Genomic DNA, 27901 nt, shown 5'->3' on the forward strand with positions numbered 1-27901 from the left:
TCTAGAAGAAGTAGACACACACCCTCATCCCCAACCTGGAAGCCATCTCCAACTGATAACCACTTTCCTCTAAGGGAGTCTCTCTGGGGAAACAAACTACTCTTAAGGATGTACTGCATGTCCAGCTTCTGAAGAGACTGACCTCATACTCTGTCCCTTTTGGGCACTTAGGTTTCCTCTTCTCCTTGGCTGGGGCCTTGTCTAACTCTGTAACCCCCTTACTTAGCTAGAGCAGGTGAGCACTGATTATCACTGTATTCCAGGACTGTGACCCCAAGGTGCTTCCATGTGGCCCAAGGCAGTGGGCCTGTAGAAGTGGAGACCAGTGTGTACCTGATTTCTGGCACTGTGACGGACAGAGTGACTGCAGAGACAGCAGCGACGAGGCTGAGTGTAAGTGCCGGGCATTCTCACTGAGGCAGAAGCCAAAGGTTTGCCTGAAAACACTACAGAAGCTGAAGTTCACCCGCTTTTAGGGACGGGATGCTTAGGGGGTCCATTGTAAAACTCTAAAGGAAGGCAATCCCCTCCCCCAACAGGTGCTCCCCAGAAGTGCCTGGATTCCGAGTTCCAGTGTGCCACTGGCGCCTGCCTCAGCTTCAGCGTGGTGTGTGATGGGCGAGAGGACTGTGTGGACGGTTCAGATGAGGGTGGAGAGTGTTCTTCATCAGCCTGCAGCCCCGAGCAGTGTTACCACGCCTGCTACCAGACCCCAGCTGGGCCAGTGAGTTGCTGAAGTTACGGTTTGTTCTCTATCAACCACATCTGTGCTGAGAAAAGCCAAGGGGGCACTCATTCAGGTGGTTCCTGCATGGCACCTTGATCTCAAAGACATATACCTGTGGCCCTTCCCGTCTCTTCTTGAGCCGTAGGAGAAATGTTACATGGTGCTAAGATCCAAACATCCAGGCAGGTCAGGAAAATGACAACCTGAAAGTTGCTTCCCTGTGGATATATGGAATCTGCCGTACTCTTAAGTCGAGAATTGGCTAGGTTAAGGCAACGTTACTCAGTTGCAAGCAGTGAACTCAAGTCTCAGTGCAGTAAAAGAAAGTGTTCTGATATTTGGTAACAGCCACCCTCTACTGGCAGATGACCAACTCAGTTTGCTTCATGTGCTTTGCCGTCTCATGAAGGCAGTGGAGGCTCTGGTGTCCTGGGCTGAACCTGGCCATTGTTACTCTGGTCCCGTGATGGCTGGAAGGGTTTAACAGGTACAAACTGTGAGGTTGGGGAGGCAAAGAGAAGAGGCTGTTCAAAGCAAAGCTGCCTCCTTGTCACAATGAAATGTAGCCCCATGCGAATTTCATAGGAAGATCAAGGCTCTTTGATCAGTGCTGTTTTGCCTTCGGAATGAGTTGATGACTTCTTATCTCTTTCAGGTGTGTGCTTGTGCCCCAGGTTTTGAGCTGGATAACAGTGGTCAAACTTGTCAGGATGTAAATGAGTGCCAGCAGCCAACTGGTCGACCTTGCAGTCAGACCTGTATCAATACTGAGGGCTCATATAACTGTGCCTGTCACCCTGGCTACTTGCTGGGCCCTGATGGCCACACTTGTAAGGCAACAGGTAACCTGGAGCTGGGAAAGTCTTGGGTCATGAGTGCTGAATCCCGAACGCTGTGACTGTGGGTCAACCTGGCTTTTCATATCCAACCTTTCTTTCTGGTTTCTCTGCCCCAGTATTTCATTCATGACCAGCCTAATGCCTACCAACAAATGTGTGGATAAAGAAAATGTGGTGTATATACACAATAGAATTTATTTGGTCATAAAGAAAAATGAAATTATGTTACTGGCAGGAATATGAGTAGAACTGGACATTATGTTAAGTGAAATAAGCCAGACTCAAGAGACAAATATTGCAGTTGTCCTTTTCTTTGTGGAATATAGATTTTTAGATGAATCGATGCAGGGTATAAAAGTCAAAGGGGGATCATGGGTGGGGACAAAAAAGGATTAAAGGGGGTGTAGGGAGGATAATAGAGGGGAGAAAGATAAAATAGCATATATTCTCTCTCATATGTGGGATTTGTGTGTGTGCTTTTGTGACAGAAAAGCAGAACAGGGATTGTTTGAAGAAGGGAAATAGACCAACATTGATGGGGGATGGAAGTGGATGGAGAGAGTAGACATGAGCAAGGGACAATGGTGTGTATAATGCAAATGTCACAATGAAACTCATTATTTTGCTCACCAAGAAAATAAAGGAGTTGTTGCTTTTAACATAAGCTAATAATTGCTGTATTCCATATACCCTTAAGTCATGGTTATTATTGTAACCATTGTGTTATGAGCACTCCTCCCATTTGAGCTAATTGACAGCCCAGTCTCGGCAACAAGAATCCAAAAGCCGCATACTGTGTCGTATTCTTTTATTCTTTAGCCTGTGCTGATCTTCACTGTATAAACTCCTTTGTGGTCACGTTGAATGCCCTTTCTTCTTGGCAGGTGCTGAGCCAATCCTGCTTGTTGCAATTGAGTTTAACCTATTCCTTTCCGGACTGCGAAGCTTAAAAGAAGATATCCTGGCAACTACTGACAAGACCCTGGCTATCTACTCTGTGGACTATGACTTAGTGGATCAGAAAATCTTCTGGGCAGATCCCAATGCAGAAAGTATAAGATGGATGAGTATGGCCACAAGGAAGGATGGGATAGTGGTGAGAGGTATGCCCTACTGGAAAGCTCCTAGTAAACACACAGAGCATAAACAACACAATGAGGGGCAATTGGTGTGAACCTGGGATGGGATTTGCCTCCTCCATTGAAAGGGACCAAGGCTTGTTGGTTAGTAAGAAATAGAAAGATGCCACCATTTTCATTTCAGTGCACATGGGTTCTACCAGGCTGCAACCTATTGGCCACTGCTTGCAATGATTATCTTTCTCTACAATAGTATTTGGGGATATATTAATAGGTTTTTTTTCTGTTGGATATGCGTTAGCACTTGGAAAAAGAATGAATATGGTTTGCAAGTCTAGAATCTCTTGGCTTAAGCTGACTGAAGTTACAATGTAGCGTAAGCGTATCTGTTGAATGCTCTCTTTAGGGATAAAGCCAGACTGTATAGTGGTTGACTGGATTGGAAGGAATCTCTACTGGACCGATAGGGGAGCTGGCCAGATTTTGGCGATTCAGTTAACTGCTGTTGAGAGAGGAAAGTCCGAGCACACAGTTGTCCTGGATGATGTGCTTCAGCCCCAGTCTTTGGCTTTGGATCCCCTAAATGGGTGAGTCGGGGATCAAAATGCCTGGTCAAGATCCTTAAGCTGGTTATCCCTGCCTAGTTCTACTCTGATTGCTATCCCAATCCAGAATGAGTGAATTGAAAATGTGTCTGGGTTTAGATCTAGGGCTGATCTGTGTCAACCAGAAGCATGCCTATTACAGGTCTCAAAACTTTGGGGAAAATTCCAAGTGCAACTCTAGTCCTGGTCCACCACTGGTTTCTAAGGCAAACAAATGAACTCTTGGAACACATTTTGATTTTTTTTTTTTACATTCTGATTTTTAAATGGCAGATGAGGAGAGAAGGGAGCTAGTAAAGATGGTTAATTCAGGGTCATCTAGATTTGAGTGAAGCTTGAGTGATTCCACTTACAGTCCTTTCTTTCTGAGAAAGCTTTGTGTGTATGTGTGTGTGTGCGTGTGTGTGTGCATGTGTGTGTGTGTGTGCATGCACATGTGTGTGTATTCCAGTGCTATGGCACACATGTGGAAGTCAGAAGACAATTTTAAGAAGTTGGTTCTCCCTTCCCATCATATGGTTTCCAAGAATTGAACAGAATTGAACTCAAGTGGTCAGGTTTCAAGGCAAGAGTTTTTACCATTGGTCTATCTCTCCAGCCCAAAGGCACACAAGTTCAGGTAATATTCCCAGTCTGTCACTGGGATAACTATAGGTGTAACAGATACAAGAAAAAGATAGAGGGGATCTAGGGTCCAGTGGTAACCCATGTTTAATATCCTCATTCTTCTTTTTTTCTTGTGTAATATGAGTTATTTTATTGATTGATTGATTTTTATTGAGCTCTACATTTTTCTCTGCTCCCCTCCCTGCCTCTCCCCTTCAACCTTCCCCCAAGGTCCCCATACTCCCAACTTACTTAGGAGACCTTGTTTTTTCTACTTCCCATGTAGATTAGATCTATGTAAGTCTCTCTTAGTGTCCTCATTGTTGTCTAAGTTCTCTAGGATTGTGAGTTGTAGGCTGGTTTTCTTTGTTTTATGTTTTAAAAAAAAACAACTCAAACATGAGTGAGTACATGTGATAATTGTCTTTCTATGTCTGGGTTACCTCGCTCAAAATAATGTTTTCTAGCTCCATCCATTTTTTCTGAAAAATTCAAGATGTTGTTATTTTTTCCTGCTGTGTAGTACTCCAATGTGGTATTGCGTACCACATTTTCCTTATCCATTCTATGGTTGAGGGGCATTTAGGTTGTTTCCAGGTTCTGGCTATGACAAACAATGCTGCTATGAACATGGTTGAGCACATGTCCTTGTGACACGATTGAGCACCTCTTGGATATATATTCAAAAGTGATATTACTGGGTCTTGAGGTTGTTTCTTAATTTTCAGAGAAATTGCCACAATTACATCCAAAGGGGCTGTACCATCTTGCATTCCCACCAGCAATGCAGGAGTGTTCCCTTTACCCTACAACCTCTCCAGCATAAATTGTCATCAGTGTTTTTGATCTTGGCCATTCTTACAGGTGTAATATGGAATCTCAGAGTTGTTTTGATTTGCATTGCTCTGATGACTAAGGATGGTGAACATTTTCTCTGTTGAGAGTTCTCTGTTTAGGTCTGTACTACATTTTTTATTGGATTATTTGTTCTTTTGACGACCAATTTCTTGAGTTCTTTGTATATTTTGGAGATCAGACCTCTGTCTGAGTGGGGTTAGTGAAGATCTTTTCCCATTCTGTAGGCTGTCGTTTTGTCTTATTGACCATGTCCTTTGCTTTCCAGAAGAAATTTCCAGCACGAATTTCAGAATACTAACAGTAGTTTCTGGTGGATTTAACAGTTACAGTGAATAGTGTAGTCTCACCTACACATCCATCCATGATCATTTTTAAAGCTATTTTTTAGCGTACTTTTCAACCTATTTTTAATATTTTTCCCTTTTTTCTACATTTTTTATTTTCTATGTCTGTAAGCCCACCTTCTAGCTGAGGAAAGATTGGCAAGTTCCCTGGATCCTTTCCAGGTTGAGAACTACTGTACTCCCTAGCTTCTTGTGACAACCAATCACCATAAAATTCCAAGAAAAACTTTCTTCTAATATGTCACAGTTATACTTAAGAAACTGAACTAATTAAAAATTGAGGAAAAAACTAATTGAGCCGTCAGTCAGCATGTTCCCTTTTTGCTATGATGACATTGAATTCTAAGCTACTACATTTTGTATCCATTTGTAATCTTTGAAAGTAAATGTTTTAAGAAACGAATTGATAGATGTTTTCTCCAAAGCAATATACTGCCTGAAAGCTGGCATTTTTACTCACACAGACTGATGTACTGGTCCAAAATTGGAGGAGAACCTCAAATAGAACAAGCTGGCATGGATGGGAGCAGCAGGAAGACGCTTGTCAATCAAGGTCTTGGCCGGCCAACTAGCCTCGCCCTTGACCAGTTAAGCTGGAAGATATTCTGGTCTGATGAGAAATTTCACTGCATTGGCTCTGCCAACCTGGATGGCAGTGGCGTTAGTGTAAGTGCTCTTTTGACATTAGGCTCAGTTCAGATACCATGTGTCTTGTGTAAACCTCACCCCAGAAAGCTCACCTTCACCGTTGTAGATGTTGCAGCTAACACAAATCAAGAACCCCTTTTCAGTCGCTGTGTTTGAAGATAAGATCTTCTGGTCTGACCTGAAGACGAGAACAATTCAGCGCGTGGAGAAGACGACAGGCAAGGACAGGACTGTCCTCATCAAGCGTTCTGGACAGCCCTTTGGACTCAAGGTATGTGGAGTCCTCTTAAAATATCTTCCTGGTCCTCCGGGAAAAAGATATGTCTATGAGCTAGCCAATCACCAGGTTAGGTGGCACCCACCCATCGTGATTCCGAGCATTACCAGGGCTATGGCTGTAGTTCTGTGGTAGAGTGGCACTTGCTAAGGAGGCTTACGGCTGTTTTCAGTCCCTGCACATAGATAAAGAAAGACATAAGAGAAGGGAGGTAGAAGATAAGGAAGAAAGGGGAAGGGGAAGGAGAGGGGAAGAGAATCCATTGACTTGCTAATGGAAAGGATTTAGCACCGAGCATCATCCAGCTCTTTTCTTCCAGATCATGCATGAAGTCCTCCAGCCCAAGTCTTCCAGTCCTTGCCTGGACAGGGGATGCTCTCACTTGTGCCTTCTGAGCCCACGGGCTAAGGGAAGCTGTCGTTGTCCCGTTGGCCTCCTGCTGGCAGATGATGGAATCACCTGTGTCTCTCTCCAAGAGTCTGCCTTTGTGTTCCTGGTATTGCCCACTGTTCTCACCCAGGTATTGTTTCAGTGCTTTCCTGACATTCCTATGCTTAGTTCCTGGTGCCATCCCTGGACTGGTCTTGGGTTCTATAACAAAGCAGGCCGAGCGAACCAGTCAGTAGCACCCATCCATGGCCTCTACATCAGCACATACCTCCAGGATCTTGTCCTGTTTGAGTTCCTGTCTTGACTTCTTTTGATGATGAACTATGATATAAAGCATAAGCCAAATAAACCCCTGTCTGCCCAACCAACTTGCATTTGGTCATGGTTACAGCAATAGTAACCTTGACTAAGACACGTGGGTTTTAGGGATCCTCCATGTTAGGGGCTCCAGGAAAGAAACACATTAACTGCTTTCTGCTTTCTGGAGGGGGGAGGTCTGAAAATACTAATTTAAGAATCCTACCGCCAATGTCATATTGAGATTTAAAACAAAAGAGAGGAGACTCGACCAGTACTACCCACCTGATTTTTCCCCGTAGATCTATCTAAAAAACCTTAAGACTGCGACACAACAAACAACTCTACCGGAACACAGAATGCTCCCCTTCACCAGCGTCAATCAGCTGGCCTCAGTGGATTATCTCATCCAGGAAAAGGCCCTCTACCTGTCAGAGCTGAATACCAGTGACATCAGGCTACTGAGGCTGGAAGAACCAGGGATCCTGTCATGGCAGAGAATCATATCTGGGAAGGGGACAGTGGTTGACTTTGCTCTGGACTGGCTGAGTGGGAACATATATTGGATTGCCAGTGAGAACCCCCACGTCAATGTTGCTTCCTCCAAAGGCCAACATCCCATAGTCTTGCTCAGCGAAAACCTTTACCACCCGACCTCCATTGTCCTCCACCCACCTACGGCAGTCATGTGCTTGGCAGACCTAGGTTCTCAGGATGATGGGAGACATGGCGCCAACATTGAATGTGCCTCTATGGATGGCAGCAGTAGAAGGGCACTGTGGCTGAAGTCCCAGGTACCTGTGGGCCTGGCCTTTTCGGATTCAGGGACCCGAGTATACTGGGCTGATACTGGTAAGTGGTTAATATCTACACCCTAAATATGACCCTGTCAGACCGTGCACTGGGTAACGAAGTTCTGGTCAATGATCTTCGGCTATGAGCTTGCACAACTCAGTCTACATCTATCTGCCCACACAAGAGAGACAAGGAAAGGCTTTTCCTGAGTAGCAGAGTATAGACCACAAAGTCATTTGTAAAAGATAGGACTGAGAACTCAGAAAGTCTGAATAATAGTGCGGAGACGGTTCAGTGGGGAAGGCACCTGCCTTGCGAGCATGAGGACCTGTGTTTACAGCCCAAGAAGCACATAAAGCTGCACACCAGAGCACATGGTAGTAATCCCAGTTGCCTTATGGTGACAATGGAGGTGGGAGCTTATGGGCCAACTTGCCTGGTATACGGTAGCAAAAACCAAAGAGCTTCTGCCTCAAACAAGAAACCTGACTTTGTCAGCTGACCTTAAAACATGCTGTGACATAAGCACACCTGCACTCATGTGTGTATACATGACTTACACACTTGTCATATACACATACACACATACCACATAGACTGTATAGTGTATGTGCATATATACTATGCATATATATACATATATATGCAAATCACTGTGACTCACACACAGATCATATACTATATATACTATACATATATAAAATATATGCGTATATGTGCACATATATAGATGTAAATCACTATGCATCATTGTTACAAAGAGGTGAATGAGGGAGAATCGGCTTCAGAGCCTGAATGGCAAACAGCATCATCCTGAAGCTGAGGCAAGACATATCAAGTTCCAGGATAAAGACAGCTTTTGGGGACTATACAAAATTAACTAAGCATCTCTTCCTAGGGCAGGGGCTTATCCAAAGTATTCAGCTAGATGGCTCAGGATACAGAGTGGAGCACCAAGGAGTAAAGGGTCTTCGCCTCTTTGCATGTGGCCAAGACATGATGCTGTGGACAACAGTTGATGATGGTAGGTCTTGTTGTATGGATTGAACTGTGATCTGAATTTACTCCTGCACTCCAAAGAGCATCTGCTTCTTCTTAGCACCTGTCCCTAGCAGTGTCTTGCTCTCGGAAGAATGACCGACTTCCTTCATCTAGAGGAGGATGTGTGACAATGCATCTGAGACTTGGAGGACCTGTCACTTACTTGGTTACTCTTTATATCAGCATTTCTCAACCTTCCTAAGGCTGCGACCCTTTAATACAGTTCCTCATGTTGTGGTGACCCCCCCCCAACCATAACATTATTTCATTGGTACTTCATAATTTTGCTGCTGTTCTGAATCATAATCGTAATGTAAATATCTGAAACATAGGGTATACAATAGAAGTTGCGACCCACAGGTTGAGAACCCCTGCTCTCTATGACTAAGCTTAGGTCCCGAAATGTCTGTATCTCATTTGATGCTTCTTACTGCTATGCCACCGATCTGTCACTGTGACGAAACGCGCCTGACAACCGACTCACGAGGAGAAGAGGATTTGGATTCTTAGCTCCGTGGGTTTCGGGGCGCTTGTCTGGTTGCATTTGGCTCTTTGGTGAGGAAGTATATCACGATGTGTCGTGTGGCAGAGCAGCAAATTGTCCCATGGATGCAAAAAGCAAAGAGAGAAAACAAGGAAGGCCAGGGACCTAAAAATTCCCATCTATGGCATGCCCTTAGCAACCTAACTTCCTTCCCGTTAGGCCTAAGCTGGAGGCCAAGCCCTCAAAACATGGACCTTTGGATAAGCTCATGCAAGAGAGAAGTAGGCCCGGAGTTAGAACAAGGGGCATGTCTGTTCTCAGTTACTAGCTATCCCAGCTTCCCCATCAATCGACAGAAATTGTCATAGTTGACAAAGTAAACCTGAGGCACAAGGTGGACTATGCAGCACTCTTTCTCTTCTCATTTTTAAATTACTTTTTCCGATTCACATAAAAGAAATGGGTTTCACTGTGACATTTTCACACATGTTGGTTGTTAATAGTTTGTGACAGCCTTTCCCAAAGCCCCATTCCTTATGATTTTGCCCTCCTCCATCCCCCTCTTATCTCTGCTTCTGTTTTACTGGCACACACAGAGCTTTTTTTAAGGGACTCGAGTGTGGCCATTTCTAGCATATTAAGGGGATTGCCCCAAATCCCAGTATTCTAATACATCATGATGTCTACGCTAGCTAGAGTCCTGGGAATAAACTCTGGGTGAATATCTAGACTTGATGAAACTGCAGAAAAGATTTAAAATAAACCTGTCTCCTTCAATATCCAGGTGTCAAACATCCCCAGCAGAACTTTTTCCCAGATCCTCCCTACCTCCAAGCATCTGAGGTGTGGGATGAGCCACTTCCCATCCTCTTTAGGATCCCGCACATCGCCTCCTACAAGGGAGCTATTTCCAGACATGCGTTCTAATCAATTCTGAGACGATCGTCACTTGTTCTTTCTAGCTCAACATTCACTTAAGTTATTGACATGTAACTTTGATATTTTTGTGTGTCGTTTTTTGAGACAGTGTCTCACTCTGTAGCCCCAAATTCAGTCTTCCTGTCTCAGCCTCCAAAGTGCTACTGTTAGAAGTGTTTGTCACCAGGCATGCCTAACAGGTGACTCTGCTGTGGAGGACATGCCATGTGACCTGGTTTTGGTTGGAAATTTGTCATTTTTAAAGATTCTCATAAGCCGGGCGGTGGTGGCGCACGCCTTTAATCCCAGCACTCGGGAGGCAGAGGCAGGCGGATCTCTGTGAGTTCGAGACCAGCCTGGTCTACAAGAGCTAGTTCCAGGACAGGCTCCAAAGCCACAGAGAAACCCTGTCTCGGAAAAAAAAAAAAAAAAGATTCTCATAGCATTTCTTTCTCACAATGAAACACAGAAAAATATGCAACTATTCTGAAAAATTCTTTTTGCTTCGCTGGCTCACACAGATGAGTTGAAGTGTTTCTCCTAAACCCACTTCATTGCCTAGGAATGGTTCTGCCATGGATTTTCTTTTTGTTAATAGTTACTTGCTGGCTTTTGTTTCAGCCCAGATTACCAAAGTTTGGTACAGCAAAGCTCAAGTCTCGGAAAATCAATGGTTCCAAGTAGACCGGAAGGTTGTAGACCTAAAAGTTTATAGTACACTTAGTCAACAAGGTAAGTACACCTCCCATGACTGTGACAACATTGCAGTCGGCCCGCTGACTTCCCACGGAGGGGGCACTCCGCCCTTGGAGTGCCTTTGTGTTTCCCATGATGTAAAAATATTCCTCTCTAAAACTCTTACTGGGCTACGCAATGTGTATGTGTGTGTGTGTGTATGCCGTTCTCTACTGTCTGGGTCAAGTACACCTTTGACCCCACTGTCTCCTGAACTGGGTATCAAGCATGGCCATGGTAAATCCGTTGGGCTGGGAGTTGACGGACTCAGTGTGCTGGCTTTCAAAGGAAGAGACTAGAATCATAGAATGCTCTTCAGAGGTGTGCTTCCAGTATCTAAATACCGAACACACGCATGTGCACATGCATACACACACACACACACACACACACACACACAGCCATACCTCTTCTATTTTCAGTGTTTTTCAATAGTGTTGTACTGAGATCAGACCCTTTACCATAGGGACCTTTGGGGGACACTAAAGATCTACACTATAAAACTTGAGTTCTGTTTCACTTTCTTCTCTTAAGTTTTATTTTATTATTTTTTTTCCTTCATGAACCTTCCAGACTCCGGCTTTCAGCGGCTGATGTTTGGTTTTCTTTTCTGTGTTGTTGTTTTGTACTTGCTGTGCTTGGGATCTACCCAGCCCTTATGCACACAGGGCCGGAGTGTTACCAATGAGCCAGCCTCCTCCACTCACAACTATTTTAAAATTGAAAACAGATTAGTTGTATATTCTGATCACTCTTTCCCCTCCTCCAACTCCTCCTAGACACTCCCCACTTCCCTTACACCCAAATCCACACTCTTTCTCTCTCACATTAGAATACAAACAGGCATCTAAAATAGTAGTAGTAATAGTAAAATAAGATAAAATAAAGGCAAAAAAAAACCCACAGTAGGACAAAATTAACAAACAGGGAAGAACAGAGCCAAGGAAAAAACACAAGAAACGCATACAGACACTAAGACACACAACATTCAAATACACAGAAATCTATTAGAATCAGAAACCAGAATATATCACTTTGTTCTTGTAGACTAAACAATACTAATATTATTATAAACAAAATGCCACTTGAGACAAGACACACCTGGTGGTTGGTGCAGGTTGATGGTTCTATTTGGTGGGGGCTGAGGCAGGATGAGTTTAAGCTCAAGGTCTGTCTGGCTTGCAGAGTGAGTTCAAGGCTATCTGTGGAACATAGTGAGATCATGTCTTTAAAGAAAAGGGGTTGGAGGGTCAGCATGGCTCTTGCCTACTACACATGAGACTTTGGGTCGAATCTTCAGCAACACACACACACACACACACACACACACACACACACACACACAATCTCCGAAGCGAAGCTAACCTTCATTCTATGGTCCATCAGTTCTATCTATATTTGATGTTGATTGAGCCTTAAAGCTTAAACTTGTGAACAGTCAGACATGATCTGGACACATTAGTCTTAAGAGAATGCGGCCCCATTGTTTTTTTTTGTTGTTGTTGTTATTTGTTTGTTTGTTTTTGTGAGCATCAAGCCCCATGAAAGAGGGCTAGTCATGTGGGGGGCTGCTAGTCTTGGATCAATAAGGAGATAAATTTTAGACTTCCTCCAAGTGATAGATGATCACTCAAGTTTTCTGTTGCTTAGTTCTTAGAACTCTGTGCCACAGTGCCTGGAATGTCCCATACTACAAGACCATTAGAAGTTTAAGACTAAGCCTTGAGGAATGATTCCAAATGAGAAATGGCTCCCTTAACCAGACTATGAAAAGGATGATAAACCTCCCAGCTTCACTGCTTTCAACTAAAAATAGTTTTATTTCCAAGGCCTTTCTGGTTCTGTCATTGGATGGGTTTGACTGGAAAACACCCACAATGTAGTCTTGATTGATTAAGAGGCCGCCTCAATTTTTCTTAAGGTGGTCCCCTGTTAAACGTTTAAAGCCACATTGATCTATGAAGAATTATTAATTACTCAGAGCCTCATTAACTGAAAAGAGTCAAATGGAAGAGCTATATAATTTGTTGAAAACATCTGCATCTTTTGATGATAACCAATTTATAAAAAAGCTTGTAGAAAACTCTCTCGGAGCCTATAAATCTTTGATATATTTTTGGCTTTCTGGTTTGGGAATGGGCCGGGGTGTTATACAGGTAACAACAGCTGCTCCAAAGACAATGGAGGATGCAGTCACATCTGTTTACCAAATCCTGAGGGCAAGACTTGCAGGTGTCCCGTGGGGTACTGCTTGGTTGATGGTTATATGTGCGTGGAAGCTGTCCAGTGCTCTCCGCCATCACGATGTTGTAAGGATGGTCAGAAGTGCATTTCCATGGAGCAAGTTTGCGACGGTCACGTTGACTGTCTGGATGGATCTGATGAAGTGGCCTGTGAGTACCTCCTACCCAGCCCCCCGCTGTACATCAGTGTTCGTGGATTTGGGGAATATCCAATTCAATGCCACCCCTTAAATATATATCCTTGATTCCACCAATTTAAATATGACTGAATAACCATCCCCTAGAGGAAGGAGGCTGGGCAAACAGTTCCATCTGCCTTGATTCTTGTAGGTCTGAATCCAGATAGAAGCCGGTCCACATCAATACTTAAGAAGCCGGAAGTTCAGAAAAGGTTGACACCAGAAGCTTCCAAACTTTTCCAGGCTACTGAGTCCACCACAGGTGAACATCTAGGACAAGAAGGGATGAGGCATCCTGCCAGAAAAACACTAACCACGCCAATGCCTGCCCCAGAGAGCAAGGTCCCCCAAACCAAGGGAAGAGAGGAAACTGTTGAGTCCAGGGCTCTACAGGAGGCAAATCATGTGCCCTGTAGCCAAAACTTTTGCAATGGGAGAGGGATCTGCACCATAGAAGGAAAGCTGAGGAGATGCCTTTGCCTGGTGGAATATAGTGGAGAGTTCTGCCAAGAAGCAGTCCGTGGCCTGGCTACTGGCTATGTGGCCCTGAGTGTCGCAGTTGCTTTATCGGCTATTCTGGCTGTTCTGGGGCTATTTCTGCATTTCAGAAGAAAACGTAAATCCAAAAGGTGAGTGACTGGTAGTGTCTTCATGGGAGAATTCCCTTTCAAGGGCATCTTATAAAATAACACGAGTGGGGTTGAGGATTTAAGTCCTCTCTAGAAATTCATTTCCAGAGGAAGGGTTGAGATGACAAGGCTCCTGTTAAATGACCTGGAAAAGTAGTAATTGGGTCACTCTCCTTGGGTGAGACCTCAGGTGTGTCATTCAGTGTGGGGCCTGAGACACTTGCCAGGGTAAAATCTGATAAAATGGCCATCAGTGACGAAGCTACAGGAATGAAAGTGAGGTTTCCCCAATGATGGAGTCATGAGGGAGCACCAGCGATTGAAGGGGTGTTGGTCGGGAGGTTATGAGTCTGCTAAAGTACCAGGCTGGGGATCACAAACATAAATTCATGCTCTCAAGAAGGCTGGAAGCCTAAGATGGAAGTGTTAACACAGCGCTTCATTTTCTTGTTTATCCCAGCGGCTGGTAGATGGTGGGTGTCTTCCTTTGCCCTTCACAAGGTCTTCCTCTCTATGTGTGTCTGCACCCCTTTTCTCAGGGATACACACTCATGTCGTGGTGGGGTTCCTTCTGTTGGCCTCCTCTAGCTTGAGTGCCTCTTTAAAAAGTCTACATTTTGTGGATTTGGAGCATTGCAGAGCACAATGTAGCCCACATGTGGAGATGAAATTCAGGACTAATGAAAAGAATTTACACCAAGTTTTATCCAAGGGCAAGAAAGCCATTAAAGGAACAAACAGTAACCAAATGGTACTTGTGACATTGTGAGACAGAGGAGGAAGGTGTGTCTGAAGAAAGTGATTGAATGGACTGAGAAGGAACATTAAGCAGCCTACGGATGAAGAATTGTAAAGGGGCCTAATGTTTTAGAAGCTATCTCATTGTTCTTCCTTCAATTCATAGACCAAAGAAAAGGCAGGAAAATGAACATGTCCAAGCAAATGCTGGTTAATACGTAACTGGTTCACTCTTGGTCCTTCTGCTATTTTTACCCGCTTTCCTGCTTAACTTGTGTCCCACTGCCTCTTACCTGTCCTTGAAGTTATTTCTCACTGACTGGTCACTGGCCTCCCTTCAGGAGAGAATCAACCCTATATTTGCATAATAACGCATAATAATCGACTCAAGTGCTATCCACTCTAGATCTCTTGCTTTATTTAAGAGATTATTAAAATGAAACACTTTCTATGTAATTAACCATGACAGTGGATAAATGATTGTATGCTTTTTAGATTTATTTATTTTTACATATTGTGTGTGTTCGTCTGAATGTATGCATGTCCTCTGTGTGCACAGTGCCTTCAGAGGCTGGAAGAGGCTGTTGAATCCCTGGAACTGGAGTTCCAGACAGTTTTGAGCATCTGTGTGGATACTGGAAGCTGAATTCAGGTCCTCTGCAAGAGCAGGAAGGGCTCTTAAGCACTGACCCATCTTTCCCTTGGTTTGTACACAAGCTATTCTTGTGATATTGTTTCTGTGATTGTAGAACATCGTCAAGAAATGTGGACTATGATAAAGAAAACAGCCAAGAAGAAGAAAATCTAATGAATAGTGAAACTTTTGTCAATGATGTCTATGATGAGCAGGTACGCCAAGGGGGCTGGGAAGACTCTGAGGAAAACGCTTGGTGAGACATGCTTAAGAGTACAATTGTGGGCTGGGTGAACGTGGCTGTTGTTTATACCAAACTTCTGCTTACTAACTCTTTGGTCTGTAGCTCTGCTTTGAAGAATTACAAGAAAACATGCATGAAGTAGTAGCCTAGATGTTTCAGTGACGTGCACACACGGGGCTAGTTCTTTTGGGATTGGGGTGGGCTATTCCTGGATTAGAGGTCTCCCTGGAAACTTAGCTACTCTTTTCCTGTGGTCTCTCTCCCCGTCTCCAGGTCCCACTGACTCCATCTCCTTGTTTTGTGTATGTTTTCTCACTCGAACTCTTTTCCCACAGGAATCCTTAACCTCTTTACAAACTGAATGACCTCGTTAACAAAGAGCTGACACCTCTCAATAAATATTGTCTGTCCAGTTCGTTGTCTGCTCTCTTCACTTCCTGAACCTTTTGTGGTAAATGCTGATTACTTCAAGTGATTCCTTCTGAAATTAGAGGCGGTCTTCTGGTTTTGCTAGTGGATTTTTTAAAACTGTAGGTTCTTCGATATGCTGAGAATTCAGTTTGAATTACATATAGCTTAGGCTATAACTCAGCTACGAGGGATCCTTACCCCTGGTCACCTGACCCAGTGCCAGTCGGAAGTTCTAGATTTAAATCTTGACTCTGACACTGACTTCGTGGCTGCTAATCCTCTGAACCAGTTTCCTAGTTTATCAAAGATCTTCATGCCTCTCGGGTAGAAGCCAAGTTCCTGCAGGGTGGCAAGTGTTCAAGTGTTTGTTCTCCAGCATCAGCATCATAGGTAACTTTCACCTCTAGGCTGGCACTCCTTTGTAAAAACTGTTTTCTCTATCATAACTTCAGTCAGAAATTAACAGAATGGGTAAAAATATACTTTGTAGGTATAGAATCTCAGACACGTGCTATGTCTAATGATATTTAAAATGACGTCAGTGGGAATTGTGGTCATCCCCATAGGGTATTGGCTACACCAGGATTCATCCTAACTAGCTCTTACCTGCTGGGGACCACACAAGTACTTGGCCTGCCAATACATCTGTTTGTCTTGCTAGATTCTTACTGCTTCATGAAATCAAAGGCACTGAATTTGTGATGTACATAGGGTCACAACAGTAGTGTGGTCTAAAATTTGGTAGGAGCAACCTCGGACAAAGCACTTTGTCTTGTGTAATGCCTGTGTATGGCTTAGCATGGTACCCGAATCCAGTCACATGAGTCTAAACTGTAATGAACCCAATATTTTCTAGTTTGGGTCTTTTCTAGACTTTTGCATTTTGTCTCACAGAGTGAGTTTGTGCAGCTCGCTAAGCCTAACTGGAAGCTCTATTATTTCTGTGGGCAATGAATAAAATGTTCTGGGCTCTTCAATGAGGTATGAAGTCTGATAAGAAAAGATCAGCTTGACCAGAAGAACAAATGCCAGGGAAGCCTCCCTTCCTGAGTAGGCTGCGCTGGGTCTTTCTGTCTCAATGATAGGACGAGCGTCATTAGGCTGTGCGTGAGTTCAGTGGTGTGTGTGAGAACTCATCCCCCCTTCCAGGACCCTGTGTCCCTTCGCCCACAAAAGGGCTTTTATCTTTCTATCTCTGAAAAACTAACATCACTGACCGTTCTGCCCTTGTCCACACATGTATGAAAAGGACATGAAAAAATCAGGCTCCGAAGTGGGTATGGATGATAAACATCTGTATTATTATCACTGTGGGTAGCCTGGAGTTGCTGTCCTATTTCCCTGGGGACCTTCTTGCAGCCCCCCAGGACTTGCGTTCTGGCTAGATCAGTCAGCTTCTGCAGGCTCTGGGCTTGAATGTGACTGTCACTGAGTGCATCAGTCTCTCCTGCGTCCTGGATCCCAACGCAGAACACGGAAATTCCTGCCATTTCCTTTGCGTCTTGGGTGGGGGGGGGAGTTGTGGACCATAGTCAGTCAGCTACCAATGTGTTGTGTATCGCCCCTCCTCCTCTTACCAAATGTCTGACCTGGCTGTGTTTTCCTATGAATGTAAGCTTAAGTATTCTCATTCTGAATCTATTTTAACACAACTCTTAGGGCCTTCTCTATTCGAGGATTTATAAAATATACTGAATGTCCATTTCATCAGAAGGACATGCTTTTAGAATTGAATCTCAAGACTGTATTGAATCTCAAACTATTCCTACCTCCTGAACTGGTTTTCAATTTCACAACTTATCATCTGGTTAAAATGATATATTTTAAACTACAAGAGTCTCCTAGTATGACAATATCCCCGTTAAGTGTTAATTTACCAGTTTCTTTACACGTAATCCTATCAGAACCTCTAGTTTATGGCTTCTTAGCTAGGGCTGCTGTGATAAAACACCACAATTAAAACAACCTGAGAAGGCAAGTGTTTAGTTGACAAATCCTGATCACAGCCCAGTTAGGTAAGTCAAGGCAAGAACTCAAAACAGGCTGAAACCTGGAGATAGGAGTTGATGCAGAGGCCATTGGAAGGATGCTGCTTACTGGCTTGTTTCTCGTGGCTTGCTCAGCCGGCTTTCTTATAGAACTCAAGACCACCAGTTCAGGGCTGCCCCACCTACACTGAAGTGAGCCCACCCACATCAACCACTAACTTTGAAAAACTGTCAAAGACAACCCAGTCTTATGGAGGCATTTTCTCAATTGAGTCTCTCTGCTCTCAGATTACCCTAGCTTGTGTTGAGTTGACATAAAACTAGCCAGCACAATAGCATAGTTTGGCCAACTAAATAAACCCATTTCCTTTCCTAATCTCTGTTTCCTAAACTCTTTTAAAAGATGGAAATTAAGGAGGCAGGTTATGGAGTCAGGTTCTTATTACATGAATAGATAGAGCAATAAACCTATGTGAAATCTCATGAGTTATCTCTGGAAAAAAATAAGGTCTTTAGAAATGTGCATTGACCTGTGGATTAGGGTCAAAGTCCTCCCGTACCCTTGACCTCTGAGGCCTGCTAGCAATTAAAAGTTAAATTAGGCACTTAGAACTTGGTATAGAAAACAACCAGGAAAGGGGGGAATTCTGGGTAGGTGCTACTATTTTAACTCTGGGAGGCTTAAGGGATTCAGAGAGACTGAGAACTCTGAAATAGATTTTATGGCTCTCGGATCCACTTCTAGCATTTAGGCTAACTTGTTCCAATTTTATTTCTGTGTTCCCAGTCCAGCACTTAACTGTTAGCATCTGTATACCAAGGTGAAGGAGACCCTCTTGTTGTCTCCAACAGTCTTTCCAGCTTTATAGATGAGGGCATGGTACTGGCAAGGGCAAAGCTCACATCAGCAGCAGAGACTGACCACTCATGTGCCCCAAAAGTTGTCTACACTTCTTAGCCCCCGGCAGTCCAGTGATAAGAGGAAGCCATTTGGGGGCCCCATGGCATAAATGGCTATTGAGGTGTACAGAAGGAGTTGGCAGGGACATTAGCCATGCAAGTGGCAAAGATGCTTGCTATCTGTGAAATAATCATTCTACTCTCTCGGGTCCTCCCTCCACCTAATAGTCATGTTGCTTTCCAAACGGGACAGCTGGTTCACCTCCTTGTCAGTCGGGGAAATGCTTAAATCAAGCCCTTTGTTTCATTCTTTGTTCTACTGTGTGATACAGGCTCTTGCCATGCCGCCCAGGCTGGCCTTGGACTCCCAGAACTCCCACGTCAGCCTCCCAAGTGTTGAGATTCTAGCTATGAGCCCACACTGAAAACACCCCTCCTCATCCCCCACTGAAGAACCAAGCGCCTGGTGAGCATTGTCCCCTGTGCTGAGCTTTCTCCGGGCTTCTTTGGTTTGAACAAGCCCATCTTTGTTTTCATGACCTTCCTTCTCATTATGGAAGGACAAGGGAAGAGGTCATTTTACCGCTTGCAGCTCAGTGAGTTCACAGAGGAGCATGGGGGCAAGATAGGGTGAGAATCTCAAATACTGTTTTTTAAATTTGAGGTGATAGATAGTTGAGTCCTGGTCATTCTTCCCGCACAGGGAGAAGGAGCTCGTCTTTTGTGATAACTGTTCCCTGGAACTGGGAACGGTGGCCACGGGTACATATAACTTTCTGTATACATGGCAAGTTATGTATGAGGAGAGGAAAAGGCTTTTAGTGTGAATGTGTGTGTGTGTGTCGTATGTGCACGCGCACGTGTGTGCATGCATGCACAGAGCACATGTCCCTAGGCTGACTTGAAACTCACTACGTAGCATTGTATGACCTTGAGTTCCTAATCCTCCTGTCTCTACTTTCCAAATTCTGGGATTGCAGGCGTGCACCATCACACCCAGAGAATCCGGGGCTCTGAGTCTCCTGTGTGTTACCTGCCTGATGGTTTCTGGGGCGATTTGCACCTTAGCAGAATAAAATGTTCTGCACCAGCTCTTTGCGTCAAATTGCTTTTGATTCTGAAAGCGTTCTGCAACACTGATTGCATTTGTTCCACGGCGTGTTTCCTACTAATGGTACTATGATTCGCTCAGTAAAGAGCAAATGTCACGGTGTACCTAGTCTTAGTTACCACAGAAGAAGAAAAAAAAAAACACGTTTAGGGGAGCGGGCTCTGTCATCCCCTCTGCCTGTAATATTCCCGTCTCTCTTCTTTTGCTTTTCTGCTCAGACATGACCTTTCCGTCGTGTGACCCTGACTCACTGCTCTTCATCCTATCATAGAGTCTCCCAGAGCCAAAGCGTTTTGTTTTCCACTGTCCACAAAGCGTGCTTGCAAAATGTCAGATGTTTAAAATACTTTCTGGGTGGCTGCGCCGTGCAATAAAGAAGAGGTGGCTTCTGAAGCCGCCTGCCAGCCCTTCCCACAGCCTCCAAGCAGATAAGCAGCTTCTGCTCTGCAAAACCACACCCCAAGTCCTTGGTGAGGCTCGCGTCCCAGGGAAGGGCCGGCTGGAGAACAGGCATAGCCAATACTGTGTAAAGCGATCTCTTCTCTGCTTTCCTGGCCTCTATGGCCTCTAGGCAAGCTTGAGCGGCGTGGAAAGACGGTAGGAGTTAAGCGGTGATGGTTTATGTGCTGACCGATGGGACATATAATAGGTGTCTGGTGCAAGGTGGCTGTGCCATCCTACATGAGTGAGCTAACTTCAGTGCAGCGTCTGATCGGTCAGTGTCAACTCCCCTGGCCAGGAATCACACTCACTCACGGCAGGACAACAAAGATCGCCTCCTCCAACATCTTGTTTAAAGCCGAGGGTCAGTGTGTGCTTCTGCGGCAGAGAATGACCACTAGGACAAGAAATGACCCCAGGCCCACGCGGGAATCTCTTTCCATGCTGTCCTGAGTGTGTTTTGACCAAAAAATAAATCATATTAAAAGGGAGGTTTGGATCCATTTCTGCTGATGCAGGAAGGGGAAATAGTTTTAGCTTTCAGTGATCCAACCTTAATCATCACAGAAAAGGTGTTTGCCTATAAATCAGGGAGAATAACTGTGAGGGAGTAAAAGGCAGAAGAGACCAACTTTGCTCAGTATTAGCATACACCAGCAGTACTTGGAGCCAAGAGCAGGTAAAATTCAAGAAACCAGGACCTCCACATTATTGGCTACCTCTGGGCTTCAGCCTCCAACTGCTGTCTTCGAAGTGGGAGCTGAATACACCTGGGCTACACTGTCTTTCCTAGCTCTGTAGCCAAGTTATACTGGCTGGGAATATGGTAACTTGGCATAAGCTAGAATTATCTGAAAGGCGGGAACTCCAACTGAGAAAATGCCTCATAAAATCTGTTTGTGGAGCATTATCTTTATTAGTGATTGATAAGGAAAGAGTCCAGTCCATTGTGGGTGGGGTCAGCCCTGGACCGGTGGTCCCAGGTTCTATAAGAAAGTAGACCGGACAAGCCATGAGGATCAAGCCAGTAAGCAGCACCCTCCATAGTCTCTGTATCAGCTCCTGCCCCAACTCCTGCTTCCAGGTTCCTGCCCTGTTTGAGTTCCTGTCCTGACTCCCTCCAGCAATGGACTATGATGTGGAAGTGTAAGCCAAATAACCCCTTTCCTCCCCAGCTTGCTGTGGTCATGGTGTCTCACCACAGCAACAGAAACCCTAACTAATACAGACAGATAGTAAGCTGCCGCCTTCTAAAGCGCCTATCAGCAGGTGCCTCCAGCTGCAATTAAGTGAAGCAAAGTCCCAGCTGGAGCTTTGCCACCTGGAGTGCCTCCAGGACCGTATACACCGCCACAGTGGTTCCCAGTCTCCCTAATGCTGCGACCCTGTAATGCAGGTCTTCATGTTGTACATGATGCCCGCCATAAAATTAGTTCATTATTTTCATAGTGTTATGAATTGTAAGTATCTGATATTCGGGATATCTGATAGGTGATTCCCAAAGGGGCCGCTACCTGCAGGTTGAGAATCACTGTACTGGGGTCTTCTGGGATCTACTTTTGAAGCAGTTTCAGGGGCTGCCACCTGGGAATTTGCATTTGGAAAGTGATATGCCTGCTTGTTAACATAGGGGTCCTCAAGGGGTGGGGGGCAAAAGTTGGTTTCACTTCTAAGTGGCTAGGGTGGTAAATTCCTACCTTCTCAGTCCTCTTAAGTGTCAGTTCCTTCGATTGTCACTTTCCGTGGTCAGGGCTGCCTGAATGCCTGGTTCCCACTTCTGTACTTTAAATAACAGATTTGGTTCAGTTACAGGCACTGTGAACTCCATTGCTTAGCAAGCCATGGAACATAGCTGCCCGCCTGGGACATAAAGTATCTAGGCAAGAGGAGGAGTGGACTTCTACCCTCATCCCGAAACTGGTGCCTCTCGGGCTTTTTTTTTTTTTTTCCTTAATCAACAATAGACTTGGCTGGCACTGAAAACAAGCTGAGCCTGAAAACAAAGCAATCCAGGACTTGAGTGGGCCCCTGGGCTCCTTTCAGTAATCTTAGGAGGAGAAGGGCCAAGATGTGAATGCCTGATTGTAGACAGGGCGCCTAAGCCGCCAGGAACCTGCTAGTCCCAAATGCTGAAAGTCCCAACAGTGACACTGGAGACAAGCTTTTGTAGGGATACTGAGACTGATGTTTAAAATTTTTATTTATAAATAAGATATGTACATATGGACTTGAGCCAAATGCAACTTAACAGTTTGGTTTTGTATAAAATGTATTTTTCTGTTCAGGGGTGAGGTATCTAGGGAACAAACAGTACAGTATAGTGTCAAGTTTTTTATTCTCCTGGCTTCTGGAAGACAATTTCTTGAATAAGCTCCACCTTCTACATGGAAATAAGTGGTTAGAAAAGATAAATAGTACATACGCATGAAGACATATAAATATGAGTTGAACGAGTTACTTCACTTCATAAAAGCCATTGAAGCTGCTGGTTTTACAGAACATCCTTCGAACACAGCCAGACAGATTTACAGTTTTTGACCATTTGAGTTCTCTGGAAACTGAAGCAGGGAAGGGGGACAAACAAAACAAAAAACAAACAAACAAAAACCCCAAACCACCTCAACAGCGATGTTTATGAAGACTCATGGGTAACTTAAAACACTGTACTTTCAAGGTGTTACACCTTTTTAAGACCTGTTGCCTGGTTGCGATTTTGTTGTTGCTGCTACTGCGATTAAACAGTATACAAAACGTCACCCTCTCTCGTCACTGCCTGAGAAGACCTGTTCCCTCTGGAGAAAAGTGAAACTCCTTAAAAGTAAGTGAACCCAGCCTAGTATCTGGGTAGGAGTTCGGCCTTCAGAAAGGGAGATTTGCCCTCCAAACAGAAAGGTGTCCAGGGTTCTGGTTGCAGACATCATGACAACACACAAGTTCAAGTCACCTTCAGACCCCATGCGGTGCTCAGGTAGACAGTAGGTGAGCTGCGTCTATAGGTCTGAGTCGCAGGGCAGCGAATTGTGGCAGGGCCGAGTACTGCGAGAGGAGGAACCGCCTTGGGAGGTGGACGTCTTCTCTTCTCCGTCAAGCACATCCATTGGATTGGTGTAGGACTTGGGGGGCGGCCGTGGCATCGGGAATCCGACCTTAAGTTTGCTGGTGGTCCGTTGCTCGGCGGCAGGAGGGGGCCGATGTTGGCCCTCGCTGTAGTACTTGATGGCTGGTGTGAGTGCGGGCTCCGGCCAGTCCACATAGACGGTGCTGATGCTGCTGCGGCGCGGGCCTGCGGGGGGCGCCTTGCGACAGCGGCGACAGCGCTCTTCGCACCAGGGCGCAAAGCTGAGCGCCAGCGAGAAGCCACCCAGCAGCAGCAAGCAACTGCCTAGGTAGCCCAGCACCAAGCTATAGCTGACTTGCACGGTGACCGGGCTGTCCGGGGCGGGTAGGACGTTGCGGTCCCCCAAGAAGTGGTTGTACCAAGAGACTGGGACGAGACTGAAGAGGCCCGCGACGAAAAGTACGATGCCCGAGAGGCCAGCTAGTCCGAAGTGGGGCTCTTCTTGCCAGCAGCGCACCCCGAGCGACGCCAGCAGCAGCCCCACGGCGGTGATGGCCAGTGACGTGACCATGAGTCCCCGGGCCGCCTGTACAGGCTCGGTTTGGAAGTAGTTCAACTCGTCGCGCTGGCCGCACTCGCGCTCCCGACTGCTCTGTTCGCGACATATGTCCCACAGACCCTGGTACAGCACCACGTCCACTGGCTGGTCCAGAAAGCCCTTCACCAGCCGCCAGCCCGGTGTCAGTGTACTGATGAGATTGAGCAGCAGCCCGCAGGGCGTGAACACCATGCCCAGAATCATCACCACCGGAGTCCGCATCCCTCGTGGCTTAGCGAGTCCCCAGCTCCCGTGCCTGCTCCGTAAAGCACTCCGGACCTGAGGTCCCCAAGTCTGCGAAGCTGCCTGGCTGGAAAGCAGCGATGCTCAGTGCGCTCTCTGGACGCTCTTTGTCTCCCGCGCGGGACCGTCCCCCACTGAGCCTCTCGCACCAGGTCCCCTCCTCTCACTCGTCCCGAACGCTCCGCCCTCTCGCCCAGCCGCTGTCCCTAATCGAAACTGGTTCCGAGTCGGGTCACACCGAAACCGCACACCCAGGTGCGGTCCTCGCTGCCAAACCCAACCCGATGGGAGGGGCAGCAGCGGCAGGGCCACCTGGCAAGAGGCGACCTCGGACTCTGAGAACTCGGACACCCCACCCGGCCGGGCCACTTCGCCTAGGGCTCGAGCAAAGGTCGCCCCGCCCTGGTTCCGTGGCGCCGCCCACACTCTTGTGGGCCGGACGAAGGGGGCGGGCTGTTGGTGTAGCCTCACCTGTCGCTTGGCTGTGCACCTTCCTCTCTTCCTGGTCCAGCTCTGTTCACCCTATTCCCCACCCCGACCCCTAGCCGCCCGACTGCCCACGGGCCCTGCCGACTAAGTCTTCCTCCACTTCCAGATGGTGATCCGTGTCCCCTGAAAGTTTTGTGCTGCCACTCGCATCCTCGCAGGATGCACAGGACCGGTGTGCACCACAGTTCCCAGGCTCAGGGAGTATCCAAACAGTTGCGCTATGGAAACCTTGCTAGGTATGTTTGACAAAGACTCCAAACTCCGCATGAAGTTCAACTCATAAGAAAAGGAGAGTATTTCTGGGTTTAGGAGCTTGTAAAAACAAAAATTCAAGTGAATAAGAGAGTTACTCGATGATTACTCCGTTCAGGACTTAGCAAGCCTGTAATGTATTGCAGAAAATCCATGGTTTTGTTTATTCTGAAATTAAGCCTTCAGATAAATACAAAGGGATGGAATAGGATTGGTTATTGCCCAAAGAATGCCAACTAGTTTTTTTTCACGTAAAAAGACAAACTCGTAATCAAAGAAATATAATTAGAAGAAGCACTTCTTGATTGATAAAACGAAAGTTTGAAAACCTGCATTGGCAAAGGTAGGCACTAGCTAGTGACTCCCGAAGTCATCGATTTAGTGTACAGCCTTTAATAAACCAATTTGACAGATTCTAGGGTTTACAATGCACCTGTTTAGGTCTTTCTTAAAGTTTTGTATAATGTTCACATAATTGCACAAATCATGGGTTTCATTATGGCATCAATACATGTTTTGCTCATTGAATACCACTAAGGCTGACACTGGCATTCATCTGAGCTTTTGCTTGCCTGTGTGTGAGCTATCTGCCTTCTCCTTTGCTCTTCACACTAAACTGTTTCCCTCCTTAAATACCATCAAGTATTTAGCACGTATTTTCTTTATATTTAGACGAGTCATGCTTTTACTTTAAAACGTTCTTTTACATTTTTTCTGTATTCTTTACATTCGTTACAATGGAAATACTTTTTTTTTGGTTTTTCGAGACAGAGACCTCTCTGTGGCTTTGGAGCCTGTCTGTCCTGGAACTAGCTCTGTAGACCAGGCTGGTCTCGAACTCACAGAGATCCGCCTGCCTCAGCCTCCCGAGTGCTGGGATTAAAGGCGTGTGCCACCATCGCCCTGCAGAAATACTTCTTTATATAATTTGTTATAATAAAACTATCTGGTAAAATCAGTCAACTTAGTGCTGTAGTAACTTTGAACATTCTACAGTGAACAATCTCAGGGATGTGAGGCACTACTTTCAGGGTTTATTTTTAACATACATATTTTTAATTAAAATTTTAAAGATTATTTTTAAACAATGCATAAGTGCGTTTATGTCACGGTGTGGTGTGTTTATGTGTGCACACAAGAGGGGAGATGGTGACACCAAATCCCCAGAACCATAGCTTGAGGTGGTGGTGAGCCACTAGAAGTGGGTGCTAAGAACCAAAACCTTACCCTATGCAAGAGCAGTATTTGTTCTTAGTCGCTTAGCCATTCCCATACTTAAAAAAAAAATAAATCGTGACTAAGGGTGCTGCCCTAGTTTGCTTTCTGTTGGTGCGATAAAACACCAACCAAAACCAATTTGGGAAGGGAATGTCATATATATGGCTTCACCTCCCATTGTTGAGGTAAATCAGGGCAGGACCTGGAAGCTGGAACCTGGAGGCAGGAACTGAAGCAGAGGTCGTGGAGTGCTGGCTTGACACTCAGTCTTGAGCTGTTTGCTTTCTTATACAACCCAGGATCACTTGCCCAGGGGTGGCTGGGCCCTCCCACATGGGTCAATCAAGAAATGACCCCACAGATAGGCCAGCAGGTCAATCTGATGGAAGCAATTCTTTAAACGAGGCTCCCTCTTCTAGGATGGCTCTGGTTTGTTGGTGGAAACCAGAAACAAGCTGATGGAAAACAATCAGCACATGGACCTGCCATAAAATTTACTGGTTTCCTCCTTGTTAACGGCACAGGTTTGCAGCGTGAAGGACACTCCCATTGCTCAACTATTGACGCCACCCTGCTCCAGAACTTTGGGATGGTTTCAAACTGAAACTGTCTGCTAAACAGAGGCATCTGGACAAGGCCAGAGCAGGCAGAGAAAGTTGTAGACTGAACGTGGGCCAGCAGAACAGAACTGAGCATGAGAGAAGCCGCATAGCGTGGGGGTGGGTGGGGGAGACAGAGAGAGTAGGCAGAGTGGAAGACAAAAAGAGAGAGCGGGCAAAAGAAGAGAAAGAGAGCCGAAACAGCAGGATTAAAAGGAGAATGAGTAACTGCAGGAAGGGAAGTCAGGAGCTGGAGAAGTTTAGGGTCAGGGAGGAGGTGAGAAGAGCTAGGATGCTTTAATGGATGCTGACATTTGGAAGAAGTATTTGTGATGCTGAGGGAGCCTGGAGGCCATCTTGCCAGTTTGTTTGCTAATAGGATCCGTTCTGCCAGTGCTGAGGAAAATGGCTCCTGTTGGTAGAGGGACCAACTTCACAATTTCCTGAGGAATGCCGGCTTTTGGGTAACAGCCAGAATTTGGGGGAATGGAGTTACCTTTGGACCCAACAGTAACATGTGTTATTATTTTCTTCTTTTCTTTAAGTGGAAGTGTTTCCTATAGTGTTTGTGCCGTTGTGTTTAGCCCTTCATCTCTCAGTAGATGCTGGGTGAGTTCAACCTTTTAGCTCTCATGCACTGTGCTGTGAAGATGATGTCTTGACGTCATTTTGAGCCCCAACTTTTAATTCTTCTGAGTTATGGCCACAAATGGAATTGCAGCATCATATGGAAAATAATAGCATTTGTTTACTTTCCTACCTCAGCCGTGGGACTTCTGAGCTCCTCCCACAACTCCAAGGAACTAGCTCTTGTAGGCCAGGGTGGCTTTGAACTCTGCCTGCCTCTGTCTCCTTAGTGCTGGAATTAAAGGCGTGCACCACCACTGCCCAGCGTCATTTTTCTTTGTAGCTGACCCTGATGCATTTGAGTTAGAAGGATCTGAGGTTCCTTCTCCCTCTTCTCTCTCTCTCTCTCTCTCTCTCTCTCTCTCTCTCTCTCTCTCTCTCTCTCTTTCTGCGATACACCCCTTTCGATAAAACTTCACTCACTCTCTGTCCACGTGATCTGTTTGTCTGTCCCTTACCCGCCACAGTTTGGACCTCACCCATACGCCATGAAACCTGCAAAGGTCCCAATTCACGCCTTAAATCTTTCAGTGGTGAGACAGCAGATGATTTCCTGAAAAGATCAAGTCCTGGGATGAGTTCACACAATTTTAACTACTCAGATTAGGTTTGTCACTTTTTCAGTTTTTGCTATGACGACTTGGCTGAAGAGGAAA

The 27901-nt window shown here is 45.5% G+C and overlaps 2 protein-coding genes across 8 annotated transcripts in view; one reads left to right on the plus strand and one right to left on the minus strand.

Moving 5' to 3' along the window:
- Positions 1–27901, plus strand: part of LOC126504455 (low-density lipoprotein receptor-related protein 1-like) — a 76623-nt gene that overhangs the window by 33450 nt on the left and 15272 nt on the right. For 4 of the 7 annotated variants that reach the window (XR_007592601.1, XR_007592603.1, XR_007592604.1 and 1 more), the window contains exons 19-32: positions 264–393; positions 540–724; positions 1383–1569; positions 2451–2669; positions 3052–3232; positions 5523–5724; positions 5813–5977; positions 6303–6503; positions 6973–7522; positions 8364–8489; positions 10530–10640; positions 12800–13036; positions 13217–13694; positions 15182–15281. Coding sequence is in view for 2 of the 7 variants with exons in the window: in XM_050146814.1 (XP_050002771.1) it covers positions 264–393; positions 540–724; positions 1383–1569; positions 2451–2669; positions 3052–3232; positions 5523–5724; positions 5813–5977; positions 6303–6503; positions 6973–7522; positions 8364–8489; positions 10530–10640; positions 12800–13036; positions 13217–13694; positions 15182–15326 (3117 nt within the window). In the remaining 5 variants the exon portion in view is untranslated. The other 3 variants (XM_050146815.1, XM_050146814.1, XR_007592605.1) reach the window with 3 other exon arrangements.
- On the minus strand, positions 22344–24769 carry Cldn23 (claudin 23). Its single transcript, XM_050146817.1, has one exon. The coding sequence runs from the start codon at positions 24037–24039 to the stop codon at positions 23152–23154; it is 888 nt and encodes a 295-aa protein (XP_050002774.1). The 5' UTR covers positions 24040–24769; the 3' UTR covers positions 22344–23151.

Source organism: Alexandromys fortis, unplaced genomic scaffold (assembly GCF_014885135.2).
Source record: "Alexandromys fortis isolate MF-2015 unplaced genomic scaffold, M_Fortis_MF-2015_v1.1 scaffold_55, whole genome shotgun sequence".
Taxonomy (NCBI): domain Eukaryota; kingdom Metazoa; phylum Chordata; class Mammalia; order Rodentia; family Cricetidae; genus Alexandromys; species Alexandromys fortis.

Excerpts from the sequence above, each read along its gene's own strand:
- Cldn23 (XM_050146817.1), bottom strand. The coding sequence starts at position 24,039 with ATGCGGACTCCGGTGGTGATGATTCTGGGCATGGTGTTCACGCCCTGC.